Here is a 24,146-nt window from a genome sequence, read left to right as displayed (position 1 = left end):
CATTTGATATCAATACCAGGAACTTGATGATACCTGACACTTATTAGAATTCAAAGTTCCAAAAACTATAGTAAATTTTGGAATTAGTGAAGTTTTTGATGTGATTACATCTTCAAACATAAGCCAGGAGTGAAATTCACATGTTTAGAAATTTAGTTTACAGCAAGGCACTGGGTGGGTCACACCTATAATCCTAGCTACATGGGAGGCTGAGATTGGAAGGTTTGCAGTTCGAGGCCAGCCCAGGAAAAGAGTTTGTGAAACCCCATTTTCAAAATAACTACAACAAATGAACTGAAGGCATGGCTCAAGTTGTACAGCACATGCTTTCTAAGCATGAAGCCCTGAGTTCAAACCCCAGTTCCACCAAAAAAAAAAAAAAAGGAGGAAATTTAATTTACACTGAAATGATAGGTTAAAATGTTACATATATCATGTTACCAAAAACCTAAAATTGATTTTGGAAACCCCACAATAGAAAAATCCCTCTCTTAGAATTTTATTATGCATATTTTAACTATGATTTTTAAAAATTTGAAGAAAAAAGCTCCCTACCCTGAGTTCAATGATTTAGAATCTGGTCCTGACTATACATAGCAAGCAGGGACTTTAAAATTCTTGTGCATTCTACCATAATGTAAATAATCTAGTGAACCTGCTTGAGCTGAGGCCTTCATCGAGCCAGTCCCAGCTGCTATTGTACCAGCTGATCACAAAGCAGAGCTAACGAGGCCAAACCAAGAGCACTGCCTACAGAATCGTGAATTAAATAAAATGGTTGCTATTTTAAACACTAACTTTTGAAGTGCATTATTAAACAACAAAAGCTAAATGTCTGTCTCTTTTTCCCTCAACCCCTCACTCATATACACTACCCTGTATTACCACAAAAAGAGATCTACACTTTGGGAACTCAGATTCAAATTCAACATTTACTAAATACCTTCTGAGTTTCAGGCTTTCTATTAGGTGCTTTCTCATGATGTTCTCATCTAAACTTCCTGACCACCACAGGAAGTAGGAGAGGAAGAAGACTTGTACTTATTAGGCACCTACCAAATGCCAGATGAACTATTTCACTGAACTTAATCTTCATCATAGAATCTTTTGAGTTGTATGTTATTTTTCCCACTTTATAGGTGAAAATTTTGCCAAGATTTCATAGCAAGTGACCAACAAGGACAGGATTTGAATGCCAACTGACAGGTTTTAGGCCTGGTAAGTTATACTTCAAATTATAAATTCTCTGAAACCAAAATGAAGACTCTTCACATGTTAGTACTGCCAGTAAGATGCATACACAAAGCGTTAGGGCACGGAATTTCCCAGGAACTTTATCTTCAAACTTTTCTTTCAGCATTCTTTAGCTAGATGATCAAGGCCAGACAGCAGCCTAACAGTGCTGAAAAGCAGAAGAGAATCATTCCACACTGATTAAAAGCTATGCTATCCCCAGGGCGTCAGTGGTTGCCTGGTGGGCTTTTTGCTTCAACTTGAACTGTGTATTTTTTTCAGCTGTGTTCCAGGAAATGAAGACATTCAAATGAATGACAGTACAAGAAACCTGAAGCCATAGGGAGAGTGGACTAGACAGAGAAACAAACCCCTTACAAACAGCCACATCTCATTCTGATTCTTTGAATCTGATACAGGAAACATGCGAACTCCTATACCATAACTGACCTATTTTTCTTTGTAAGCTGCATTTATCAAGCTATATGGACAATCTGTCTAAGCCAAAAGGCAAAGGAGTGTGAGTTAGTAAGCATCTGTATCTCACCAAATGAAGAACAAATAAATAAAATGTGGCCTAACTGTACAATGAAATATTATTCAGCAAAAAAACCCTGAAATACCAACACATGCGACAATATGGATAAACCCTGAAAATGCTAAGCAAAATATAAGAAGCCAGACACAAAATACAATCTGTTGTCTGATTACATTTATATAAAATGTACAGAACAGGCAAACCCATACAAGGGAGAATGGAAAGTGATTGCTAAAAAGAATCAGAGTTTCTTTTGTGGATGATTAAGATGTCTACAATTCAATAGTGGTTATGTTTGTAATACCTAGTTAAGATACTAAAAATCCACTGAACAGTATGCATTAAAATAGTAAATTTTATGATATATGGATTATATCTCAAAATAATAAAACTTTAAAAATTAGATTATAGTGATGGTTGAACAACTCTGAATACATTGAAAGCTACCTAACTGTATACTCTTAAGTGAGTGACTCCTATAGTTTGTGAATTATATGCCAATAACTTAACTTTTAAACATAGCAAAAAGACCTTTTTCCTCTACTGTCTGCTCTTATTTTTGGATTTAAATGAACTATAACACAATGCCAGGAGAGTCATAACTGGAAAGGAACTTGACTAAAAACTAGAGCCCAAAAAAAAAAAAAAGAAAAAAGAAAAAAACTAGAGCCCATTCTTCTTTGGTATGACCATCCATTACACCTGAAATTTTATGACCTTCCATTTCAAACCTTCATTTTTTCAGACTGTCACTAAATAAAACCCCAATGGTCAATCTACTCGCTCCTTAATTCCAACAATAACTGTTTTCTACCTAAATGGTAATTAATTCTGTTCAAAGTAGGGAACTGAGCAAGGACCTATATTTTCTTCTGTTTCATACATAAATATTTGCAATTAAAAAATTCTAGTAATCCCTCAATGCTTCCTGCTACTTTACAATAATATGCCATAAGGCAAGCTTCTTATTATAGGATTTTGACTGGCTTTGATTTTTAAATCTAGCATTTGTTATGTGTATGATTTGGAGTTTTGCTTTTGCTACTGGTCACCTACATGTATCAACTCATCTATTTAACACAAGTTATTATCCAAGTTGCTCTGTGTGACCATAATATTTCTTTGAATATTCTTTGAAACCACTAAAAACTGCTGCAATCACAGTTATGAGATGCTCTGGAGCCCAGAAAAGATCTCCCTTCCAATAAAGCAGTCTGGGAAAGTGCATCTATGTGAGCTGACTTGATCTTGAGCAACAGTGCACTACTGGTCTAATGGAGGTGAGCTGCCACATATCTATTCAAAGAGACCCAAAGCTAAGGCTGGAGGTGTGGCTCAAGTGATAGAGCTCCTGCCTAGCAAGCTTAAGGCCCTGACTCTAAACTTCAGTACTCACACACACAAAGATCTAAATCTAAATCTAAATTTCTAACCAGAGCAATGGGGGCAGCACATCTGAAAAGATTCAGGTGATGAGAATCATTCATACCTTGATTAATGCAATAATTTCCTAGTTGGTATCACTTTTTACTAAGTCTTTTGAACTCCCCACTTTCTTGATCAAAGTGTCTTTGTGTACTTTCTTAACAACAGAATCCATTCAAATTCCTTACTTGGACATTCAAGAGTCTTTTAAGTCTGACCAATACCAACATGTACTTCAGCCAAACTGAATAACCAATATACATTTCTACCTTTCTGACTTTGCACCTGCCTGGAATACCCTCCTCCAGGCTTCATGAATACCTCAGCCTTTGTCTTCCTTCTCACAAACCCTTGAACAATTTTCTGTACCATTTACTCAGCATTTCACCTAGTATTTTATTTATTATCTTCACATGCAAAGGCCTTTTCTTCTCAGCTAAGCTAGATCACTAGCAAATACAATTATCTGGGTCATGTTCTACACAGTTAAAGAATTAGAAAGAACAGTTACAGTGTGGTAGGTATGCCGTAAGTATTAAATAATAAATGTCATCTTCCTCTTTTAACCTCTAAGTTCTTTGTCAGCAGCAAATGTCACATTTGGTTTTTATACACTACACAGTTATGATACATAGTGACTATCTAATAAATACTTCTTGGCTAGCATTAAATATTTGTTTTTAGTAAATACTGACTCCAAGTTGCTATTTCCTGAATCATCTACTCTTCCTTTATACATCCACTGCATCTATAAAGAAAACGCATCTCCATTTTCTTTCTGAACAAGAGTAAGCAGGTCAGAACATGCAGAGCACCAGAGAATATATTCCACTAACTGATCAAGACTGATTTTACTTGCCGCTTAGGTATAAGAGCCAAAGCATCTTGTGGACTCACTTTCCTTTGTTCTTCTTAACTTTCTACTACTGACCTCTCTGGGAAATAGATTTCCCTATGGCTGCTCCTGGCTTTCCTCTTACCAATACAACTATACTGGAGTACCTTATAGTCCCAAAAATATAAGCCTTGAGCCCTTCGCCCAAGTCACTCTGAGATCTGGTACTTTCATGTCCTAATATGTGGTCTGGCAGGGTATTCTGAATGAATTTTCAGGCACCAAGGTGTCTATGGCTTTTTGGCTCATCCCACAAAAAAATACAAATGTTAATGGTTTTCAAGGATAAAGTAGGCCTGACATCTGGACACAATAAGAAAAACTGCACAACCAATTAGGACTTAGTCTCCATTCTGGCAGGAGAACTTTGAATCATCTGTGAAAACTGTGAGAAAAGTCTAAGTACCAAGATGTCTGCTCTCCTATTGTAAATGACCCAGAAGGGAGCTTCTGATAAAATACACAGTGAACCACAGAGATTATCTTTCAGAGGTGGGAAAAAATCCAGTCAGTAATAAATTCCACAGTATTAAGATAAGAGTTTGAAACTTTACAAAAGAAGGCTCATGGGGATCCAAAGTCTGGCCTTCTTTAAAATCTGTCATCTTGTATGTTGAGCTATTTAACAGATTCTCCAAACTTCCATCATCTTATTGCCAAGGAATTTAAGACAGACAGACAGACAGACAGACACACACACACACACACACACACACACACACACACACACACTTTCTTCTCAGCACATTTGTAAAACATTCCTGAAATGGGTAAGTAACCTTCCTTTAGTTCAACTATTTTCATGCCAGCGCTCATACATACTTGAAGTGGCACTTACAAAGCACGTTAACAACAATAGTAAAGACTAAAAGCATAACTATCAAGAGAGAAGGAACAAGGATGAAGCAGCCCTGCTTGAAGAAATGTTTAGGTACAATGAAAAAGCCACTCTCATTACAAGACTCATAAAAAAATATTTATTATAATAACCTACCATTTTTGAGCATTTATACACTAAGTATTTTATATGCTATATCATCTACAAAACTACAAAGCAGAAATTTTTATGCACCATTTTTTCAAGCTAGGAAACTCAGTACAAAAAAGGGGATAATTTGTCCAAGACTCAGTCTGTAAGACCGTGAACTGAATTTGTAAGACTCTGATTCCAAAAATCTGTCCGTTACTCCTGCTTCCCTCTCCTGTACTTACTCAAGAAATAAGATTCCAACAAAACTAAATTTTTTTAAGTTTTAGCTTTGGTATATATAACCACACTGATGCTATTTGAAACTCTCATATGATACTGGCTGGGAGTGTCAAACATACATAGACACTTAATATTCTCTCATGGTAGTTTTTACAATACTGAAGCAACCAGAAATTGGATAATAAGGCTGTTCTGGTCAAAGAAGTGTTAAAATACTTTCAGTCAGTATTTTATGTTTTAATTACATTAACTGCTAATGTCCTCCCACTCAACAAGAACAAGAAGGATACAAGAGAAGCAATGTTATAACAACCTCCTTCACACAACTGCAGGTGGAAAGGAAATAGGTTCTAAGGCAAGGATTTCTCTCTTATGCAGCTGTGATGTGTGTCTGATGAACAGTGCTGAAGCAAAATCATTTCAACAAGAACCTGGCCTTTGATTTTAAAGGAGGAAACTCACAATAGGTGCCTTCATGAAACTTGGGACTTTCTGGGGAACTATAAATACACGATGCTTTCACCACATAATACTATCACAGTAATTTATCTAAGACACACTTTGGAGATGCCTTAACTTAATTATGCCACTATACTTTAAAAGAGATTAATGTATTTATTACTCTAGGGCACACATTAGAATTCTGTGAACTAAGAGCAAGTTTAAAAGAGAAATCATCTGCTCACTCCCTTCAGTTCAGAGTCTTACTAGAAAGCTTGAGTTGGAGGAAGCACTTTGCAACTTGTAGTCCACCTTCTGCCTCAGTAGCATAACAAGCCTGGAGGGAAGCTGATCTGCATCCCTTGGAAATGTGGTGAGAGTCGAGGACAAGAACATAACATCATAGCCACTGAGTCTTGCAAAGGGAGAACCACACATCTAATCTTTAGTAAATGAGTATGTAACTACTGCAACTGCCATCCTTCTTCCTGTCACTTCTTCATATATGGCAAAGTCATTCAATGGCTAACTACACATACATGCAAATTAAAACATCTCAATTATTTAAAAAAATTTTTTATTATCTCTGCCTCTGTTATTTATTATTAAGAATATTTTAATGTTTTGAAAGCTATAATCTACTTCTAGTACAGAACTAAATGCTTTCATTTTAGTTTGAGATATTAACACTCTACTTGATAAGGATTAAAACAAGAGAATTCTCTTGCTTTAAAAAAGATATTTGCTTGAGAATGGATAATGGTGCAACTATTTTTCTGCATGTGAAGACACAAAAAAGAGAAAACAAACTTAATAAAAAAAATAAAATCATGGGGGAGGGGTGGCCCAAACAATGTATACACATGTGAGTAAATGTAAAAGCAATAAAATAAAAAATACATAAATAAAATCATTTTTATAGCAATACTAATGGTGTTCAGTGCCAATATATCATTATGGGTAATATATATTAGTAACAACATTCTCCTAAGTCTCTACGATGTGCTTGATTTTTGGATGCACACATTTTTATCAATATTAATGAGAGAAATCCTGAATCAATTAGTAAAAGCCAACAACTTCAAAACAGCATTTTTATAGAGTCTGAAGCAAAGGCAGGAGGATTATGAGTTAGAGGCCAGCTGCCTCAAAAAAAAAAAAAAGAAAAGAAACAAACAAATACTAGTACTTTATTAGGAAACTGTTAAATGAACCTTTCAATAAAAAAATGCAGGCTTTTGTTTTTTTTAAACAATATTTAACAAGAACTGGCAGCAAAAACTAGAAGTCAAAATAAGCTTAAAATCTAGTGTGATCTTAGACAAGACACTACACTTTTGTCTAATCTTCAACTTCTCCATTCTGTACAGCAAGAATCTAACAGTCAATCCACCTATAGCCAAGGGATGTTGAAAAGCCAAAAATATAAAAGGAATAATAATTTCTATCACCAGTTTATGAATCTAAGTCTATATATGCCAAATAATGCAACCTCAAAATATAAAAATAAAATGAAGCAAAAAAAAATCCAAAAATGTACATATCAAACTATGAAAAACTAAACAAATCCATAACCACAGAATGACAATTTTAAACTTTCTTCCTAAGAAACCAAAAGATCAAGTATTAAAAACTGAAGAACAGACAACTTAAAGATAATTAGCAGGCCGGGGTAGTGGTTCAAACCTGTAATCCCAACTACATGGGAGATGAAGATATGAGGATCGCAATTCAAGGCTGGTCCCAGACAAAAAGCTATATAGACCCTACATGAAAAATAACTAAAGTAAAAAAGGGCTAGGGGCATGGGTCAAGTGGTAGAGCACCTGCAAGGCCCTGAGTTCAAACTCTAGTAACTGCCAAAAAATGAAATAAAAATAAAGACAATCAGTAAACTAAATCTAATAGATACTTATGAATTCCAGCACCACACAATTAGAAAATACACATTCTTGCTAAGGCACACAAAGCATATTTGACAAAAATTAGTAACAAGCATGCTAGGCCACAAATGTCTCAAAAAATACCAAAGAACTGCTATCCCAGAGATCACATTCTTTAACTATAATTCTTTAGCTACAATTTTAACTGAAAATTAAATGGCTAAGGGGCCAGCTAAAAACAAAACAACTTAACACCAATTCTGATTTGAAGAAATTCAAACTAGAAATAGACAAGAGCGTCTCTAACCTAAGAAGAAAGATCTATTAAATCTTACTGCAAAAATAAGACTCAATGTTAAAGCAGAGGAACTTCCTTCAGGTGAGGAACAAGACAAGAATGTTCACTATTACCCAACACTGCACTGAAGATCTTAGGAAGACACAAAAATATATGTAAGGATCCAAAGGGGGTAAAAAATAGCTAGGCTGATGTCTGTAATCCCAGCTACTCAGGATGTGGAGATCAGGAAGACTGTGGTTCAAGCCAGCCACAGGCAAAACTGGGAAGTGGAGAGAGGAGGGAAGAGGGGAGGGGGGAGGGGGAGGAAAGGAAAGGGCTATTCATATTAGACTTTTGTGTGTTCAACCTAAAAACAAGCAAGATTAAAATTAGGACTGGGGCAGGGCACCAGTGGCTCACACCTGTAATCCCAGCTACCCAGAAGACAGAGATGAGGAGGACTGCGATTCGATGCCAGCCCTGGTGAGACCCTATCTCGAAAAAAAAAAAATCACAGAAAAAGGGCTGGCAGAGTGGCTCAAGAGGTAAGAGTGCCTGCCTCGGAAGCATGAGGCCCTGAGTTCAAAAAAAAATTGGGAATGTAGCTCATTGGTAGGAGTGCTATCCAGAACACACAAGGCCCCAGGAGGCTGGATGTGTGCCTCAAGTGGTAGAGCACTTGCCTAGCAATCACAAGGCCCTGAATTCTGCTAAAAAAAAAAAAAAACGCAAAGATTTTTTTTTTTTTAAACAAAACAAAGTCTGGGGTTCAATCCCCAGCCAAAAAAAAAAAATTGAATTTATTTTTACACATAAAATAACTTTCTTCCAAAAATGTTGAAATGTTTTACCTGACTTTAGTCTTGTTTGAACTTTGCCAAGTATGAAGTATTCAATCTCCTAACTAAATAAAAGATACTGTCCTAGTGTTGCTGAAGTTAAATTAAAATACATTTAAAGGCAAATAAATAATGGTCTTGATCTAGAATAAAGCCAATCACAGAAGGGATTGTGGACAAGAGCACAATTTAACTCATAACCTATTACAGAGCTCCCTCTGCTGGCCAGAGAAAGCACAACAATCCTGACTGACAACCTCTCAGTTCACTTGCACAGCATGGTAATATACACCTCAGTTCTTGGGGACAAATAAACTTCTTTCAGAATCCTTATTCAAAAAGCAAAAATAGAGCGCTTTTTTTTTCTTTTATTCATATGTGCATACAATGTTTGGGTCATTTCTCCCCCCTTCCCCCCCCCCATACCCCCTCCACCCCCCTGCTCTCCCCCTCTACCCCCTTGCTACCAGGCAGAAACTATTTTGCCCTTATCTCTAATTTTGTTGAAGAGAGAGTATAAGCAATAATAGGAAGGACCAAAGATTTTTGATGGTTGAGATAAGGATAGATATACAGGGAGTTGACTCGCATTGCTGTCCTATACATATATGTGTTACCTTCTAAACTAATTCTTCTTGAACTAACCTTTTCTCTAGTTCCTGGTCCCCTTCTTCTATTGGCAAAAATAGAGCACTTGCTTAGGATGAGGCCCTGGGTTCAATCCCCAGAACAAAAAAAAAAAAAAAGCAGCAGCAAAAGATGTGCAATCTGGTATTTTATCCACACAGGAATTTTCAAAGTAGTGTGGACTATGTTTGCCTATCAGGATTCTAACAAGTATTCTTGAGATCTACTTATAAAGCAATCAGTTCTCACTCACCTCACTTAAACTCCCCCCTCCAACTGAAATCTGACTCTTTACCATAGGCTCCGATCTATACATCTGAAACATCTTCCTTCAGACATAACAGTATCATTAGCCTCAGAGGCAAGCCCCCTTTGAAAATCATCTGCCCTTCCCTTCTGGAAATCCTAGGAACATATGTAGAGGAGATAGAAACAGCCAACAAAGAGAGGTATATTACCACAGGCTGAGATCAGCGTTAGCTGTAACATAAGCCTTAGTCATGGCACCCACAATTTGTTAAGTGGGCTCTTCTGGATCAAAATAAAGGAATGGTTGAGAGTGTGAGCTCTGAAATCAAGCATACCAGGGTTCAAATGTTGGCTCTTCTTTTACTTATTATGTAATCAGAAGCAAGTTAATTCATCTCTGTGCAACTCAGTTTCAACTGCTATAAAATTGTTACTATGTTTACCACACAGGATGACTGTAATGATTAAAATATGTGAAATGCTTAAAAAGGATTAAGCACAGTGACTGGTATATATTAATTGCCTAATTGCTCATAATTATTACTAGTACTCATAACAGCTATATTAGGAGTATAATAAATAACATATATAATAATTGTTTTAAAAATACAAACAGAAGACATTGTTGGAATCTTACTGGAAGACAGTATGAAACTTACCATTAGTTTTTAAGTTTTGTATTATGAGTCTAATGCCTATGAATGTAAGTGTAGGCAACCGAAACAAACCAGAAATTTCGCAGAATGAAAATGGCATATACTCTGGAATGTTTTCAATTCCCAGCTCTATCACTTATTAGCCATGGGACCATGAAGAAGTAACAACCTCTCTGAAGCCATTCCCTCTCAGAGAAATTGCAGAGTGATTGTACACGGTGGCTCAAGTCTATAATCCTAGCTACTACTGAGGTGGAGATGTGGAGATCAGGAGGATAATGGTTCAAGGCCAGCCCATACAAAAATTCACAAGACCTCCCCCCCGCCCATATCTCAACCAATGGCTGGGTGCTGTGGTGCACGCCTGTCATCCCACATACATGGTTAGCATAAATAGGAGGATCGCAGTTCAGGCTGGCCCAGTCATAAAGTAAGACCCTACCTCAAAACTAACCAAAGCAAGCTGGGCACCAGTGGCTCAAGCCTATGATCCTAGCTACTCAGGGGGCAGCGATCAGGACTATGGTCCAAAGCCAGCCCAAGCAAATAGTTCATGAGACCCTATGCCAAAAATACCCAACACAAAAAAGGACTGGCAGAGTGGTTCAAGTGGTAGAGTGCCTGCCTAGCAAACGTGAGACCCTGAGTTCAAACCCCAGTACCGCCAAAAAAACTAGAAGCAACAATGTTCAGCAAAAAGAAAAAAGACAAATACAGTGTGCTCCCTGTTTAAAAACAGCAAACTGTTAAAAGGTATGCCATACAATAGCATCTTCAAGAAAGACAACAGCTATTATTTGTAGATATATACAAAATGTACCAAAAATACAAAGCATAAGAAATTACACACCAAATTTATGATTAATGTGATTAGAAGAGATATTGGAGGCCTTAACTTTGCCAGTAAAGTCACAGGTGTTTTTTTCTTAGAACACATAACACATATCTAAAAAGAAATCAGTATGTTAATTGTTAATTCTAAACAGTAGACTACAATTTTTAAAAATCTATTTCATTATTGTGAGAATTAAACTGTTGAAATATTTCAAATAAAAACGGTATCTGGAACTTAACAGAATTTTAATTTTTGGTAGGACTGGGGTTTGAACTCAGGGCTTCAAGCTTGCAAAGCAGCTGCACTACTGCTTGAGCCACAAGCTCAAGTCCATTTGCTCTGGTTAATTTGGAGATGGGGTCTCTCAAACTATTTGCCAGGGTGGGCCTCAGACCATGATCCTCAGATCTCAACCTCCCAAACAGGGTTACAGGTATGAGCCACCATGCTTGGTAAAGATTTTTTTTTTCCAGTATTGGGGTTTGAACTCCAGGTTTTGAGCTTGCTAGGCAGGCCCTTTACCACTTGAGCCACACCTTTAGCCTCAATAGAAATTTTTAAAATGTGAATTTTCCTTATCATCAAGCAAATAAGTATTCAGGAAGACAGGCTATTCTGTCCTATGGGTGTTCCACAAAACAGTGAAGAAAATTACTAATGTATCTTCTAGACCAGCACATTTGGCTAACCTCTACTTGTTCTTTAGGTTTCAGTGAAATTCTGCCTTCTCCTAGGTTCTACTTAAGACTGCATCAGGTACCAGTAACAACCACTTTTAAAATTTTGATTTATTTCTCCCCAGCCCTTTTTTCTTCTTCTTTTCATATATATATATATATATATATATATGAAAATATATATATGTGATTATATGCATATATATAATCTTTTTATATTTATAAAACTATAGTCATGCTGTAATATTCATTCCTTTTTCTTTCACTCAACAAATATTTCCCCAATTCACTAAGTGTTTCTCAAAACAGGATTTTTAATATTTTTGTATATACAGTATTCTATCCTATGGATGCACCATAATTAATCTGACCAATCATCTGCTACTGACCATTTAAATGAATCCAGTCTTTTTTTTATACTTTTAAGTACAATGTTTTGGAATACTCTTGAATATAATTGTCTATATATTCATTTATTTTCTTAGACCAGATTCCCAGACATGGAATTTACTGAATCAAAGGTCTGAACTTTTTAAATTCTTGATACACATTACATTCCAGAAAAGTTTTATCCACATTATTATCATCCCTTCATCATATATGTAATTCTGATCAGAAGCCAAACAGACAACAAACCGGAGCCACAAAATAGAAAATATTTTCCTTTGAAAACAAGAGATTGATTAAAAATACACAGACTATGACCTGAAAAATGGAGATTACAGGAGTCACCTGAGAACCTTGCCCTATAACTGTCCATTTTAGCCACAATAAGCCACTCAGCTCCTTAAACTCAATCCTCTTGCCCAGGACCTTGTGCACGCTACTTCCTCTGCAGGAACACCTCTGCCCACCCTGCATGCTGCCAGCTTCACTGCTTTTTTCCTCCAGAAACCCCCAGTCTAAATGAAATACTCTTCCACTCTGCTCTAACAGCACCCTCAGATTACTCCTATGTTAGAACTCATTTCATACACTGAACTATAATTAGTGGTCTTTCCCCCAGACTAGATAATCAGCTCCTTTGGGCAAGGGCTGCTTCTTCATTCCTTGCTGTTCTTGACACTTAGCAAACTACTCAGGAAACAACAGGCAAAAAAGAAAAATTTATTGAATGAATTAATCACAAAGCAAAGGGTCTAGAGCTGAGACTAGTAATCTTTTTCAGTGTGAAAAGGGTCAGACAGCAAATATTTTAGGAGCCAGATGTCTCTCTTACAAATACCCAACTCTGCCTTTTTAGCAGCGAAACAGCCATAGACAACATGTAAGTAAATGGCCATATCTATGTTCCAATAAACTTTATTACCAAAATTACCAGGCCAGATTTGGCTTGTGGACCATAGCTTGCTGATCCATGGTTTACAGGAAAGGCTTTTAAATTTTAGAAAGGGGACCTGGGGATATAGTTCAGTGGTGGAACATTTCCTTAGAATGAGCAAGGTCCTGGGTTAGAGCCCTAGCACTGCAAAAATATAAAGAATTTAAAATATATATACAGAAGACTTTGGGCTTTAAACCTATGCAGATTTAAGGTAAACTGGACCTATACAACTCAATCATTATCATTTTTACTTCTAATTGCTTTTCTCTGAGAGCTAGTCTATAATGCTCAGAGTAAGGAGAGGCAATAGCTAAAAAGTAGAGAAGAGCATGTTACCCTAAGGTATCACTTCTCATCAAAGGCAAAAAGGGTCTCATAGATTAAAAAAAAGCAGAGAGCTAGACACAGTGAGAGGTACCTGAAGTCCCCGCTACTTGGGAGGCTGAAACCGGAAGATCACTTGAGAATAGGAATTCAGGGCTACCCTGGGCAACAAAGTGAGATCCCCATCTCAAAAAAAAAAAAAGCAGCAGCAGCAGCAAGATGGACACTTCTGAAGGCACTTGACAGAATTTTTTTTAAATTTGTACAGTCATCCTTGACTGAGTGTTTGGCAAACCTTGGTTAGATAGCCAAACTATTACGAAAATGAACTGAAGATATATACTGTACTTAGAATTTCATTATACCTTGGGATGAATTATGCATCAAAATAACGTATAAATCTGCTTTCAATGACAACATTCAATGAAAGAATGCTGGTTGGGTTGAAAAGCAAAATCCCTTCTCATTGCTGGCACTTTCTTGCCTCTGACTCCAAACACTTACTCTACCCCTTCCCACCTCCTGCCCTGCACAGCCCTCTGATATAAAACCTACTTTGGTTGTGGCAACAGAAGAGTGGACTCAAGACTGAGCCTATGTGGACTATGTGAACAAGTGTTCTCTGGAATGTGTATGCATTGTCTGAGAAGTTAGTGTACCTCATCAAAGCCTTACTTTTCATAGTCCCTTCCTCTTCCTCATCCTCCGCATTGATCACCATGGTGCCAAGCTGTGATGGCAACGTGTCATCATGCTCAATCATGGTATTGGCTCCATCACTCATGGTGCTGGCTACTCGGACAGTGCCCATCTCATCACCCACTGCTCGAACCATCGTTCCAGAATCCATTTCATCCTCTTCCTATAAAAGGACAAAAATCTCAAAACTGGGGCTAATTTGATCAAAACAATGAGTTTTCTAATTACTGTTACTCATCTTGGTGCAATTATTTCTGGATTTGATATGTCTTCAGGTTCTAAACTTACCTTGAAGGACTGAAATTACTTATTTAACCAAAGATCATAAATTTACCCATATGAGAGCAGCATATCTAATCCTACAGGGGCCTCTTCTCCCTCCTTCTTATTAGACTTTTGCAAAGTAGATCTAAGAAGCTGACATAATCACCCTTAGAAGCTCAGGATTGTAAGGGAGTCTATAAGGGTAAAAGTTACATGTTAAGTATGGATCCTAGATTTCCCCAAAAAGGTTAGAAAAACCAAGTCTCAGACCTGAGCATTCTCTCTCTCAAACAAAAAGTTAAACTGAATAAAAGACATAGAGATAAGAATAAAACTCAAAAGGATTTTAGGAAGCACTGAGGGAAGAACAAGCACAGAAAGCCTCTGGCAAGCCTGGCCAGGACACAGATCAGCTCCAGGCTGATCCAACATGGCAATCACTAACTAACAAGCATTCATGCCTCAAGACCCCAGCAATGCCTGCCACTCACTGAGTTTTCTTCATCATCCTGGTCCACTTCCCGCTGCTGGGCTTCCTGGCGTTTCAGTTTCACATCCATGGCTTCATTAATTAAGTCCCGCAGTATTGACACTCCTTTGGCACTCTTGACAAACGGGTGCTTAAACAATAAAGTAGACACTAGACAGAGTAGGTACTTGATAATATTTGTTAATCAGTGAATCTAATTTTTCTCTTTATAGTTTGGACAATAGCTAAACCACCTTCTTTATCACTATGAGAAGACAGATACAAATTCAGACTTTGGCTATGCTTTTTGGACTGGTTGGAATACCTATGTCTTTTCTCTGTCTAATCTAGATTCTCAAAGCAGTGGTATCAGCTCCTACAAGAAGTTTTGTAAACACATTGGGAGCCTGTTGTCACAATGTTTGGAGAGCACATGTGGCATGGGATGGGAGGTGGGGACATCAGCAATCTTAAGAAGGATGAACCACCAGTCCTGCATGACAATGAACTGTGGCACATTTTGCACATCTTTCAAATGTCTTAGAATTTATATTACACTATAATATACATATATATACATGTATATATATAAACACTGACTTTTTTTCAAGAGATATGCAGAATCCAGAGATTTGGGGGGTGATTTCTGGATAGGGGGACTTAAATGAAATAAAGACACTATTTAAAAGTCACTGCATAATTTACTCATCCCACTTGTTGTATTCAATGTATTATGACATTTGCAACTATATATTTAGGTTAAAAGGGTTTTAATACAAAAGTACGGTTACTGCAGAAGTACTAAAACTGATCTCAAACATATAACAGATGCACTGTGTCTGCAGTTGATTTCTACACTGATGCACATACTATCTTATGATAAGTTGTTATCTTTGTAGTTCTCACTATATCATAGATAATACTGACTCTAAATTATGAGCATGAACAGATTTTATTATCTATGAGCTTCATTCCAGAAAAATGGGTCACTGGGTCTGAACTGGTTGAAAACCACTAGCCTAGTCCAATAATAATAGGAGATACTTATCAAGTCTATGCCAAAACTATCTTCACAATGTGTAACACATTGTTCAAAGTTATACACATTGTATCACTTCACAACATTTGAGGGAGGTACTTTATTCTCATTTTATAAAAAAGAAAACTAAGGAAGCAAGAGGCTAAGTTACTTGTCCAAGGTCACAAAGCGAGTAAATTGGAGCCAGGTCTCAAACACAGGCAGTATTACCTCTGAATGCAAGCCCTTAGGCATTAGGCCATAGTGGCCACCTGCCAAATTCCATCCATCCTTCAAAGTCCAAGCACAGACGCTCCCTCCTCCAGGGAAGTACCTCAATACCATCAAAGTGCTCTCCTCTTATCCTGAGCTACAATGGTACCCACCAATGATCTCAGTTTTGTCAGAAATGGTAGACTTGATGGAAAAACCTGCTTTTGGAATGAGAAAGACCCAGTTCGGCCTAGCATGGGGACACATGCCCATTATCTCAGATCTTGGGAGGCTAAGACAGCAGTACCACAAGTTTGAACTAGCCTGAGATACACAGCCAGACAGAAGGGGGTGGGGGGTTTGAGGAGGAGGAAGGAAGGGAGGAAGGAAGGAAGACCCATGTTCTACCACTGGCCCCACTGTTTATAAGCTGAGCAACTCTAAATGAGTTAACCTAAGCCTCTGTTTTTCTGACCTATAAAACTGAAACAACAGGTCAGATGCCAGTGGCTCACGCCTGTAAATCCTGGCTACTGAGGAGACAGAGATCAGGAGGATCACAGTTCAAAGCCAGCCCCAGGCAATTAATTCAGGAAGCCCTAACTCTAAAAACCCTACCACAAAAAAAGGACTGGTGGAGTACCACAAAGCATAAGAGCACCTGCCTAGCAAGCATGAAGCCCTGAGTTCAAACCCTGATGCCGAGCCCCAGCCCAAAAATGTGAAAAAACACCCACCTTTCCCAAGGTCTATTGTGATGATTAAATGGCATTAATGTGCAAAGCACCAGCACACAGCAGTGCTCACTCAATAGCAATTTACCTTTTCTAAGCCCAAGCAACCCTGTATTTTCTTGCATTGCTTTGTTCAATCAGTTAAGATTATTTTCTATGTCTTCCTTCTCAGATAGATTTAAGCCTCCCTAGAGGCAGGGAGTTTCTTATACATCTTCTCTGCCTCCAAGCAGCATCTTCTGGTCAGCATATGAATGAAATGTCAAGGCAGCCTCACAGGGTGACTCATACCTGTAGGAGCTGAGTGGCTGTGGCTCTCTGCTCAGGGCTCTTCACGAGACACTGTTTCACAAAATCCATGAAGTTATCTGACCACAGCTCTGGCTTGCGGAATGTGGGAGGTGGGTTTGTAGGAATCATGAAGATTGCCTGGTTAAGGAGAAAAAAAAAAGATTTGGTAAAATGAAAGTGTTGCTCCAATACAAATATGACTAGAGACTGAAGGTATAGTTCAAGCAGTAAAGCACCTCCCTAGTAAGCACAAAACCCTGAGTTCAAATACCAGTACAGAAAAAAAAAACTAGAGTAACATTTGAAGCTTGGTAAATTATGACAATTAGAGAACCTGATTTATTTCTCTGCTACCCCTTTCTTCTCTCATATACAGTCTCATAAACCTCACAATGTGGCTGGCAGAGTGGCTCAACTGATAGAGTACCTGCCTAGCAAGCATGTTCTGAGTTCAAATCCTAGTGCCACCAAAAAAACAAAAAAAATTTCACAATGTCCCTTTGCAGAACACAGGCTACAGAAATGCTTAGTTCGACTTGCTTATATGTACATACATATATGTTTTTAATAGTTTAAACATCTATGTTTTGACATAACTTTGGCTGGAGCTGAGTAGTGGTTATCCTTTTTGTTTGTTTGGTTTTCAGTGGTATGAGGGTTTGAACTCAGCATTGCATTTGCTAGGCAGTTGCTCTACCACTTGAATCTTTTAAAGGGACAACCTTTAGAAGACACAGCCTTTAGAATGCAGAGGTGTGGATTATATTTAATTAGTAACTATACCTAAAGTCAGTGAAAGTGATAACTCAGTCACTTATCAATTATAAACAACTGATTTATTTATTGTTTGGAAGGTAACCCAGTAAATCACTGGAATTAACTTTCTAATGATGACAAGTAACAACCTACACCCCTGATTTTCTACTTCCTTACCCTCATTGGATGGATATCAGCATATGGTGGCTTTCCTTCAGCCATCTCTATGGCAGTTATGCCCAGAGACCAGATATCTGCCACACAGTTGTACCCAATTTCCTGAATCACTTCAGGAGCCATCCAAAATGGTGTTCCTATTACTGTATTCCGCTTGGCCATGGTATCCTAAAACAGAAAAGGGAGAGATTGACATTAAGTATTAATACTGAAAAAAAGAGACTTTTCAACAATAAATAATACCTTCTTGAAATATATATAAAAACCATACTAGGGTGCTAGGGCTGGCAGAGTGACTCAAGTGGTAGAGAACCTGCCTAGCAAGCATGAGTCCAGGATTGAACTGCTAAAAAAAAAAGATTAAAGGTATACTTAAGCAAGACACTAAAGAAATTCAAATGACCAAGAAACAAGACAATTCTAAATCAATTATTAAAACACAAAGAGTGACAATTTTTTAAAATTAGTAACTAGTGCCGATAACAGCAAAGAAAATCTGGAACTAAACCACAATGCCACTGGAGCATAAACTGATACAACTTTCAGTAGATGAACTGGCAATATTTATTAAATTTTTAAATGTCCATCTCCTTTGATCCAAATATAGTTGTAGAAATCTGTCTTATGTGCAAGTGCTCTAAGACCTATGAACAAGATTGTAGAAATATTTGTATAAGAAGTAAACAACTAAAATGACCATCAGCCCAGACACCTGTAGTCACAGCTACTCAGGAACATGAGGCAGCAAGATCACTTGAGCCCAGGAGTTTAAAACCAGCCTGAGCAATACTGTGACCAGGAAAAAAAGTTTATGAGATCCTATCTCAACAGAAAAAACCTGAGTGTGGTTGTGCATGCCTGCCGTCCCACCTATGGTGGAAAGCATAAAATAAGGACATGGCAGTCCAGGCTGGCCTAGGCAAAAAGTGAGACCCTATTGCCAAAATAACCGGAGCAAAAAGAATTGGAGGCATGGTTCAAACAGTAATGCACCTGCCTAGCAAATACAAAGTCCTAAATTCAAGCCCCAGTACTGCCTGTCCCTAAAAAAAAGTATAAAAATGGAGTAAGTTAAAAATAATAAACACCTATATAGACTACATTAAAAACTTTTTCAAAGATGACTGGAGGTGTTGCTTAAGCAACAGAGTATCTGCTTTGCAAGCAGAAAGCCCTGAGTTCAAACCTCAGTCCCACTCAAAAAAGAAAAACAAAATTCAAAGAGCCAGTCATGGTGGCACCTGCCTGCAATCCCAGCACTTAGAAGGCAGATGCAGGAAGATCTAAAGTTCAAAGCCACCTTAGACTATACAGCAAGACTCTGTTTCAAAAGTAAATGAATAAAACAAAAATAAAGATATATACCTTTTCCCACCATGAAAAAAAATGCGTAAGCTATTGTGAAGCAAAAATTTTAGGTTGCAAAATAATATATAACATAGCCTTGTTTTTATAAAAGAAAAATATGCATATCATGATGAAAATAAGGTTACAGCATAGCAAAAAAAGAATTCTGAAGTAATATACACTATTAACAACAATTATACCTAGAAGGCAGAATCACTAATTTACTTTAAGTCCTGTATATGTCTGTTGTAACATTCTCACAGCTTACATGAGCACATATTACATGCGCAATCAGGAAAATGTTTTAGTTTATATGTAAAAATGATACATAAAAAGTTTTAACTGTGTCTTAAAGAACATGTGGATACAGTACACATTACAGCAAATAACCACTTGCATACTTTCCCAAAATGGCACGGCCCTTCTAAAAAAGTGTCTTCCACTAGGCCTGAAAGCACAGGCTAGTAATCCCAGCACCGGGGAGGCAGAGCAGGAGGAATGTGAGTTCAAGACCAGTCTGGGATACATAGTGAATCCTAGGGCAGCCTTGTCTCAAAAAATAAAAAAACCAAAAATGAGAGAAACAGAGAGATAGAGACAGAGAGACTTCCTAGAGTTCTACAGTTCTTGCATGTAAGAAAAAGAAGGACTTTTACACAGAACTAAAGATGTGAAAGGACCATCCATTATTATCAACCATGTTCCTTCCAAAATGTCTCTGAATTAGGTTACACCAGTCAGGAGCAAATGACAGGTAAAACTTCTGAATCGCTCTGTCAGTCCTATGCAAAAAATTAACACAGGAAATAACTTATTGCTTAGTCATTTCCTTAACTCTGAAACGTCAAACTTGCAGGGGTGTTTTCAAATCGTGGTATTCAAAGTTGTTTTCAACTAGAAATGCATACTCAGCTAGAACTCTTTTGAAAATTAAGGAATGATTCTAACACCTAACTACAGCTGTAGTACAAAGTTACATTAGTACAACAACAGAGCAACAGAAAATACGTATGTATACATATATACACACATATGTACGTATACATATATATGCACAAATGTATGACTATACATCTGACTATACATATACACATATGTATGTGTATATAATACATATACTATATGTATGTATTACATATATGTGTACATTATACATATATAAAATATGTCTGATTAAAATGTTATTCCAAGAGCTGGTGGAGTGGCTCAAGTGGTAGAACGCCTGCCTAGAAAGTGTGAGGCCCTGAGCTCAAACCTCAGCACAGCCAAAACACAAAAAAAAAGTTATTTCAAATCAGCAAGCAAAGGGTGAATTATGCCAAAAAAATTAAAAATAAAAAGAAGCACTGAATATCTGGTTAGTCATTTTTAAAACTCTATGCTTTTACCAAAGTAAGTTCAAATAAGTTGAAATTTTAAGTATAAAAAACAAAATTCTATGCACTCACCTTGCAGTAAGTTATAACAATAGGAAGTTTTTCAGACTAAATGTTTCTATAAAATGTGCTCTATACAAATGTGCCTTTCCTTCAAGTAATACAGATAGTTAAGAAATTTGATTTCCAATCTCTTTTGCAGGGAAACTAAGCCATGGTTTTGCAGGCTGAAGTTAAGGGGTCTGAGCAAAGAACAAGGTGCATGTAAAAATGGTCCAAGTCCATCAAAAAAGGAATTTTCAGATCCTTCCTTATACAACTCACTTACACAACCTAACTGTTCATGTTAGTATACTACCATTTTCATCTTCCTAATACAGCTGCTTTTCTTAAGAAAAAATTCAACGGCACTAAAAGAAAGTACAGATGAACAGTTATATAGTGTTGAAGCAGAAAAGGACTTCTTAAGCATGACATCAAAGATAAAGACTCTAAGACAAAAGTTGATGAATCTTTCCATATAAAATTAGGAACTTCTGGCCAGGCACCATGCCTGTAATCCTAGCTACTTGGGGGCTGAAATCGAGAGAATCACAATCTGAGGCCAGCCCAGGCAAACAGTTCACAATATCCCATCACCATAATAACCAGAGCAAAACAGATTGGAGGTGTGCCTCAAGTGATAAAGCACCTGCCTAGCAAGCATGAGGCCCTGAGTGAAAAAATGCTGTGAAAAGACAACCCACAGAATGGAAGAAAATATTTGCAAATCATGTATCTAAATAAGGAACTTTATCTAAACATAAAGAACTCTTACAAATAAACAATTAAAATTAAACCTAATTAAAAATGAGCAAAGGGAGCTGGTGGAGTGGCTCAAGTGGTAAAACGCCTGCCTAACAAATGTAAGTCCCTGAGTTCAAACTCCGGTACTACCCAAAACAAAACAAAAAATTTAAAAAATTAGCAAAGAGGACTGGAGGTTCAGCTCAAGCAGCAACATGCCTGCTTTACAAACATGGAGCCATTGAGTTCAAACCCCAGTTCCACCAAAAAAAAAAAAAAAAAAGGGAGGGGGGTGGCAAAGGCCAGACACCACAGTGCACATCTATAAACCAACACTTAGGAGGCCAAAGCAAGAGGGCCTCAAGTTCAAACCTAGCCTGGGGTACATAATGAGTTTGAGGAGAGACTGGGCTACCTAGCAAAACCCTGTATCACAAAAAAGAGAGAGAGAAGAAAGAATTAACGCTTCAGGCTAATGCATGCTGCAACATGGATAAACCTTGGAAAATGTTAAATAAAAAGGAAACAAAAGGTCAAATATAGTGCATAATATACCTGTGAGAAATGATAAGAATATGTAAATCCAGCAACCTGAAGTGTGGCTCAAGTGGTAGAACACTTGCCTAACAAGCACAAAGTCCAGCATTCAAACCTTAGTATCACCAAAATAACTAACCAAACAAAAAACAGAATAAACAAATCCATAAAGATATAGAGTATATTTGTGGTTGTCAGGGCTGGGGGGAAAACTGGGGAGTGACTGCTATGGGTACGGTTTATTTGGAGAATGATGAAAATGTTCTGGAATTAGACAGTGGTGAAGTTTGCACAATTTTGTGAATACACTAAAAACAGTGAATGACATGTCACATTAAAGAGGGATGGAGACCCGGCACCAGTGGCTCATACCTATAATCCCAGCTACTTAGGAGGCAGAGATCAAGAAAATAGAGGTTTGAAGCCAGCCCCAGGAAATAGTTCACAAGACCCTATCTCAAAAATGCCCAATACATCACGTTTTCTCTCATGTGTGGACTATAGACCTAATACAAATGTACCAATATTATGAAAAATAGGACACGCTAAGGGAAGGCCACTCTTTATACAAGAATGAATATAGAATTTTTAAACTAGCTGAAACAACCATAAGAAAGGGACTAAAATAGAAAGAAGAAAAATACAGGAAATGAACCAAATTGGGCTATAATACATATATACATGGACATGCCACAAAGAAACTCCCTGTGCAGCTATCTTAAACAAGCAAAAATGTCATTTCTTTTTCCTTCCTTTTGCAAAATCCTGCCTTGGGGCAGGCGGGGCGTTGATACCAGTGAAAGGGAGGAGGTGTAAGAAGGTGAATATGGTACAAATACTATATGCACACGAATGAAACTATTTCTCAAATGGGAAGTTGTGGATAAAGGAGAATGGTGGAGGGGATGAATTCAAGTATGATATATTTGGTATATTTTAAGAACCTTTGTAAATGCCACAATGTACCCCTACCCAGCACAAAAATTTTAAAAATTTAAAATTTTTTTAAATGCCTAACTCAAAAAAGGGCTGGCAGAGTGGTTCAAGTGGCAGAGTGACTGCCTAGCAAGTGTGAATCCCTGAGTTCAAACCCCAGTACCACCAAAAAAAAAGGAGGGGTGGGAGGTGAATTCTGCCAAGGCAGGCATTGTAGCAGTAAGAACATTAGAGGTAACATTTGAGTAATCCTCCAATCAGTAAAAATATTACTGTATGTAATGGGTATTCTTAATTTTAATATTATATTCTGATAAAGCACTAGGAGGATATATTTTTCAATTTGATTTCCTTAAGATTTAGTTTGATTACTGTTTGATATGGTTTACTTGTGACACAACCACATTTGGAAAGTGCACAAATCATAGTATTAAATAAGCGATTTTTTTTAAACATCAAAGCAATTTCTATGCTGTTACAATACTTATGAGACTAGCCCTAATATGTTCCAGGCAGATTTAAACTAAAAACTGTACATAAAACTAATTCTAAACAATCTCTGTGTCACACACATACACGTTCATTCTACCACCTAAGAACGCCCCTATATGTAATATTTTTGTAAATTTGAGTGCATACCTGTCTAGAACTGTTTCTACTTTTCTATACATACTTTAACATATATTTGGTATTTTACAAGATCAGATAATTACAAGATCAGATTATTTTATTTTTTTTGGCAGCACTGGGGGTTTGAACTCAGGGCCTCACGCATGCCAGGCCACTCCACCAGCACTTTTTTGTGATGGGTTTTTTCAAGATAGGGTCTCACAAACTATTTGCCTGGGGTGGCTTCAAACTGAAATTGAAGTTTGCGGGCATGAGCCATCGGCACCCAGTTTTTGTTTCTTTTTTTACTGCCATGTACTAGAGAGATAGGAGAAGAACCAAAAGATAATCCTGGAAGCATGAGAGTATTCAGTACTGTGATAGTCCAACACTACTTGGAAGCTGAATGGGATGATGCTATGCCTTACTGAAGGAAGCAGCATGGTTTAATTTTTCTTCCTTTTGTAAATCTGATATAGTCCAATAGAATTTACACTA

The 24,146-nt window shown here is 37.3% G+C and overlaps 1 protein-coding gene across 1 annotated transcript in view; it reads right to left on the bottom strand.

Moving 5' to 3' along the window:
- Stk4 (serine/threonine kinase 4) overlaps positions 1–24,146 on the bottom strand; it is a 104,938-nt gene that overhangs the window by 65,094 nt on the left and 15,698 nt on the right. The window contains exons 6-9 of the mRNA XM_074074842.1: positions 18,058–18,225; positions 17,125–17,262; positions 14,891–15,019; positions 14,112–14,298 (exon numbers count right to left, since the gene is read on the bottom strand). Coding sequence (XP_073930943.1) covers positions 14,112–14,298; positions 14,891–15,019; positions 17,125–17,262; positions 18,058–18,225 — 622 coding nt within the window. The remainder of the gene's footprint in view (positions 1–14,111; positions 14,299–14,890; positions 15,020–17,124; positions 17,263–18,057; positions 18,226–24,146) is intronic.

The sequence above is a fragment of the Castor canadensis genome, chromosome 5 (assembly GCF_047511655.1).
Source record: "Castor canadensis chromosome 5, mCasCan1.hap1v2, whole genome shotgun sequence".
Lineage (NCBI taxonomy): Eukaryota > Metazoa > Chordata > Mammalia > Rodentia > Castoridae > Castor > Castor canadensis.
Note: the sequence above shows the minus strand (reverse complement) of the source record. Positions and strands in the feature narration are given on the sequence as shown.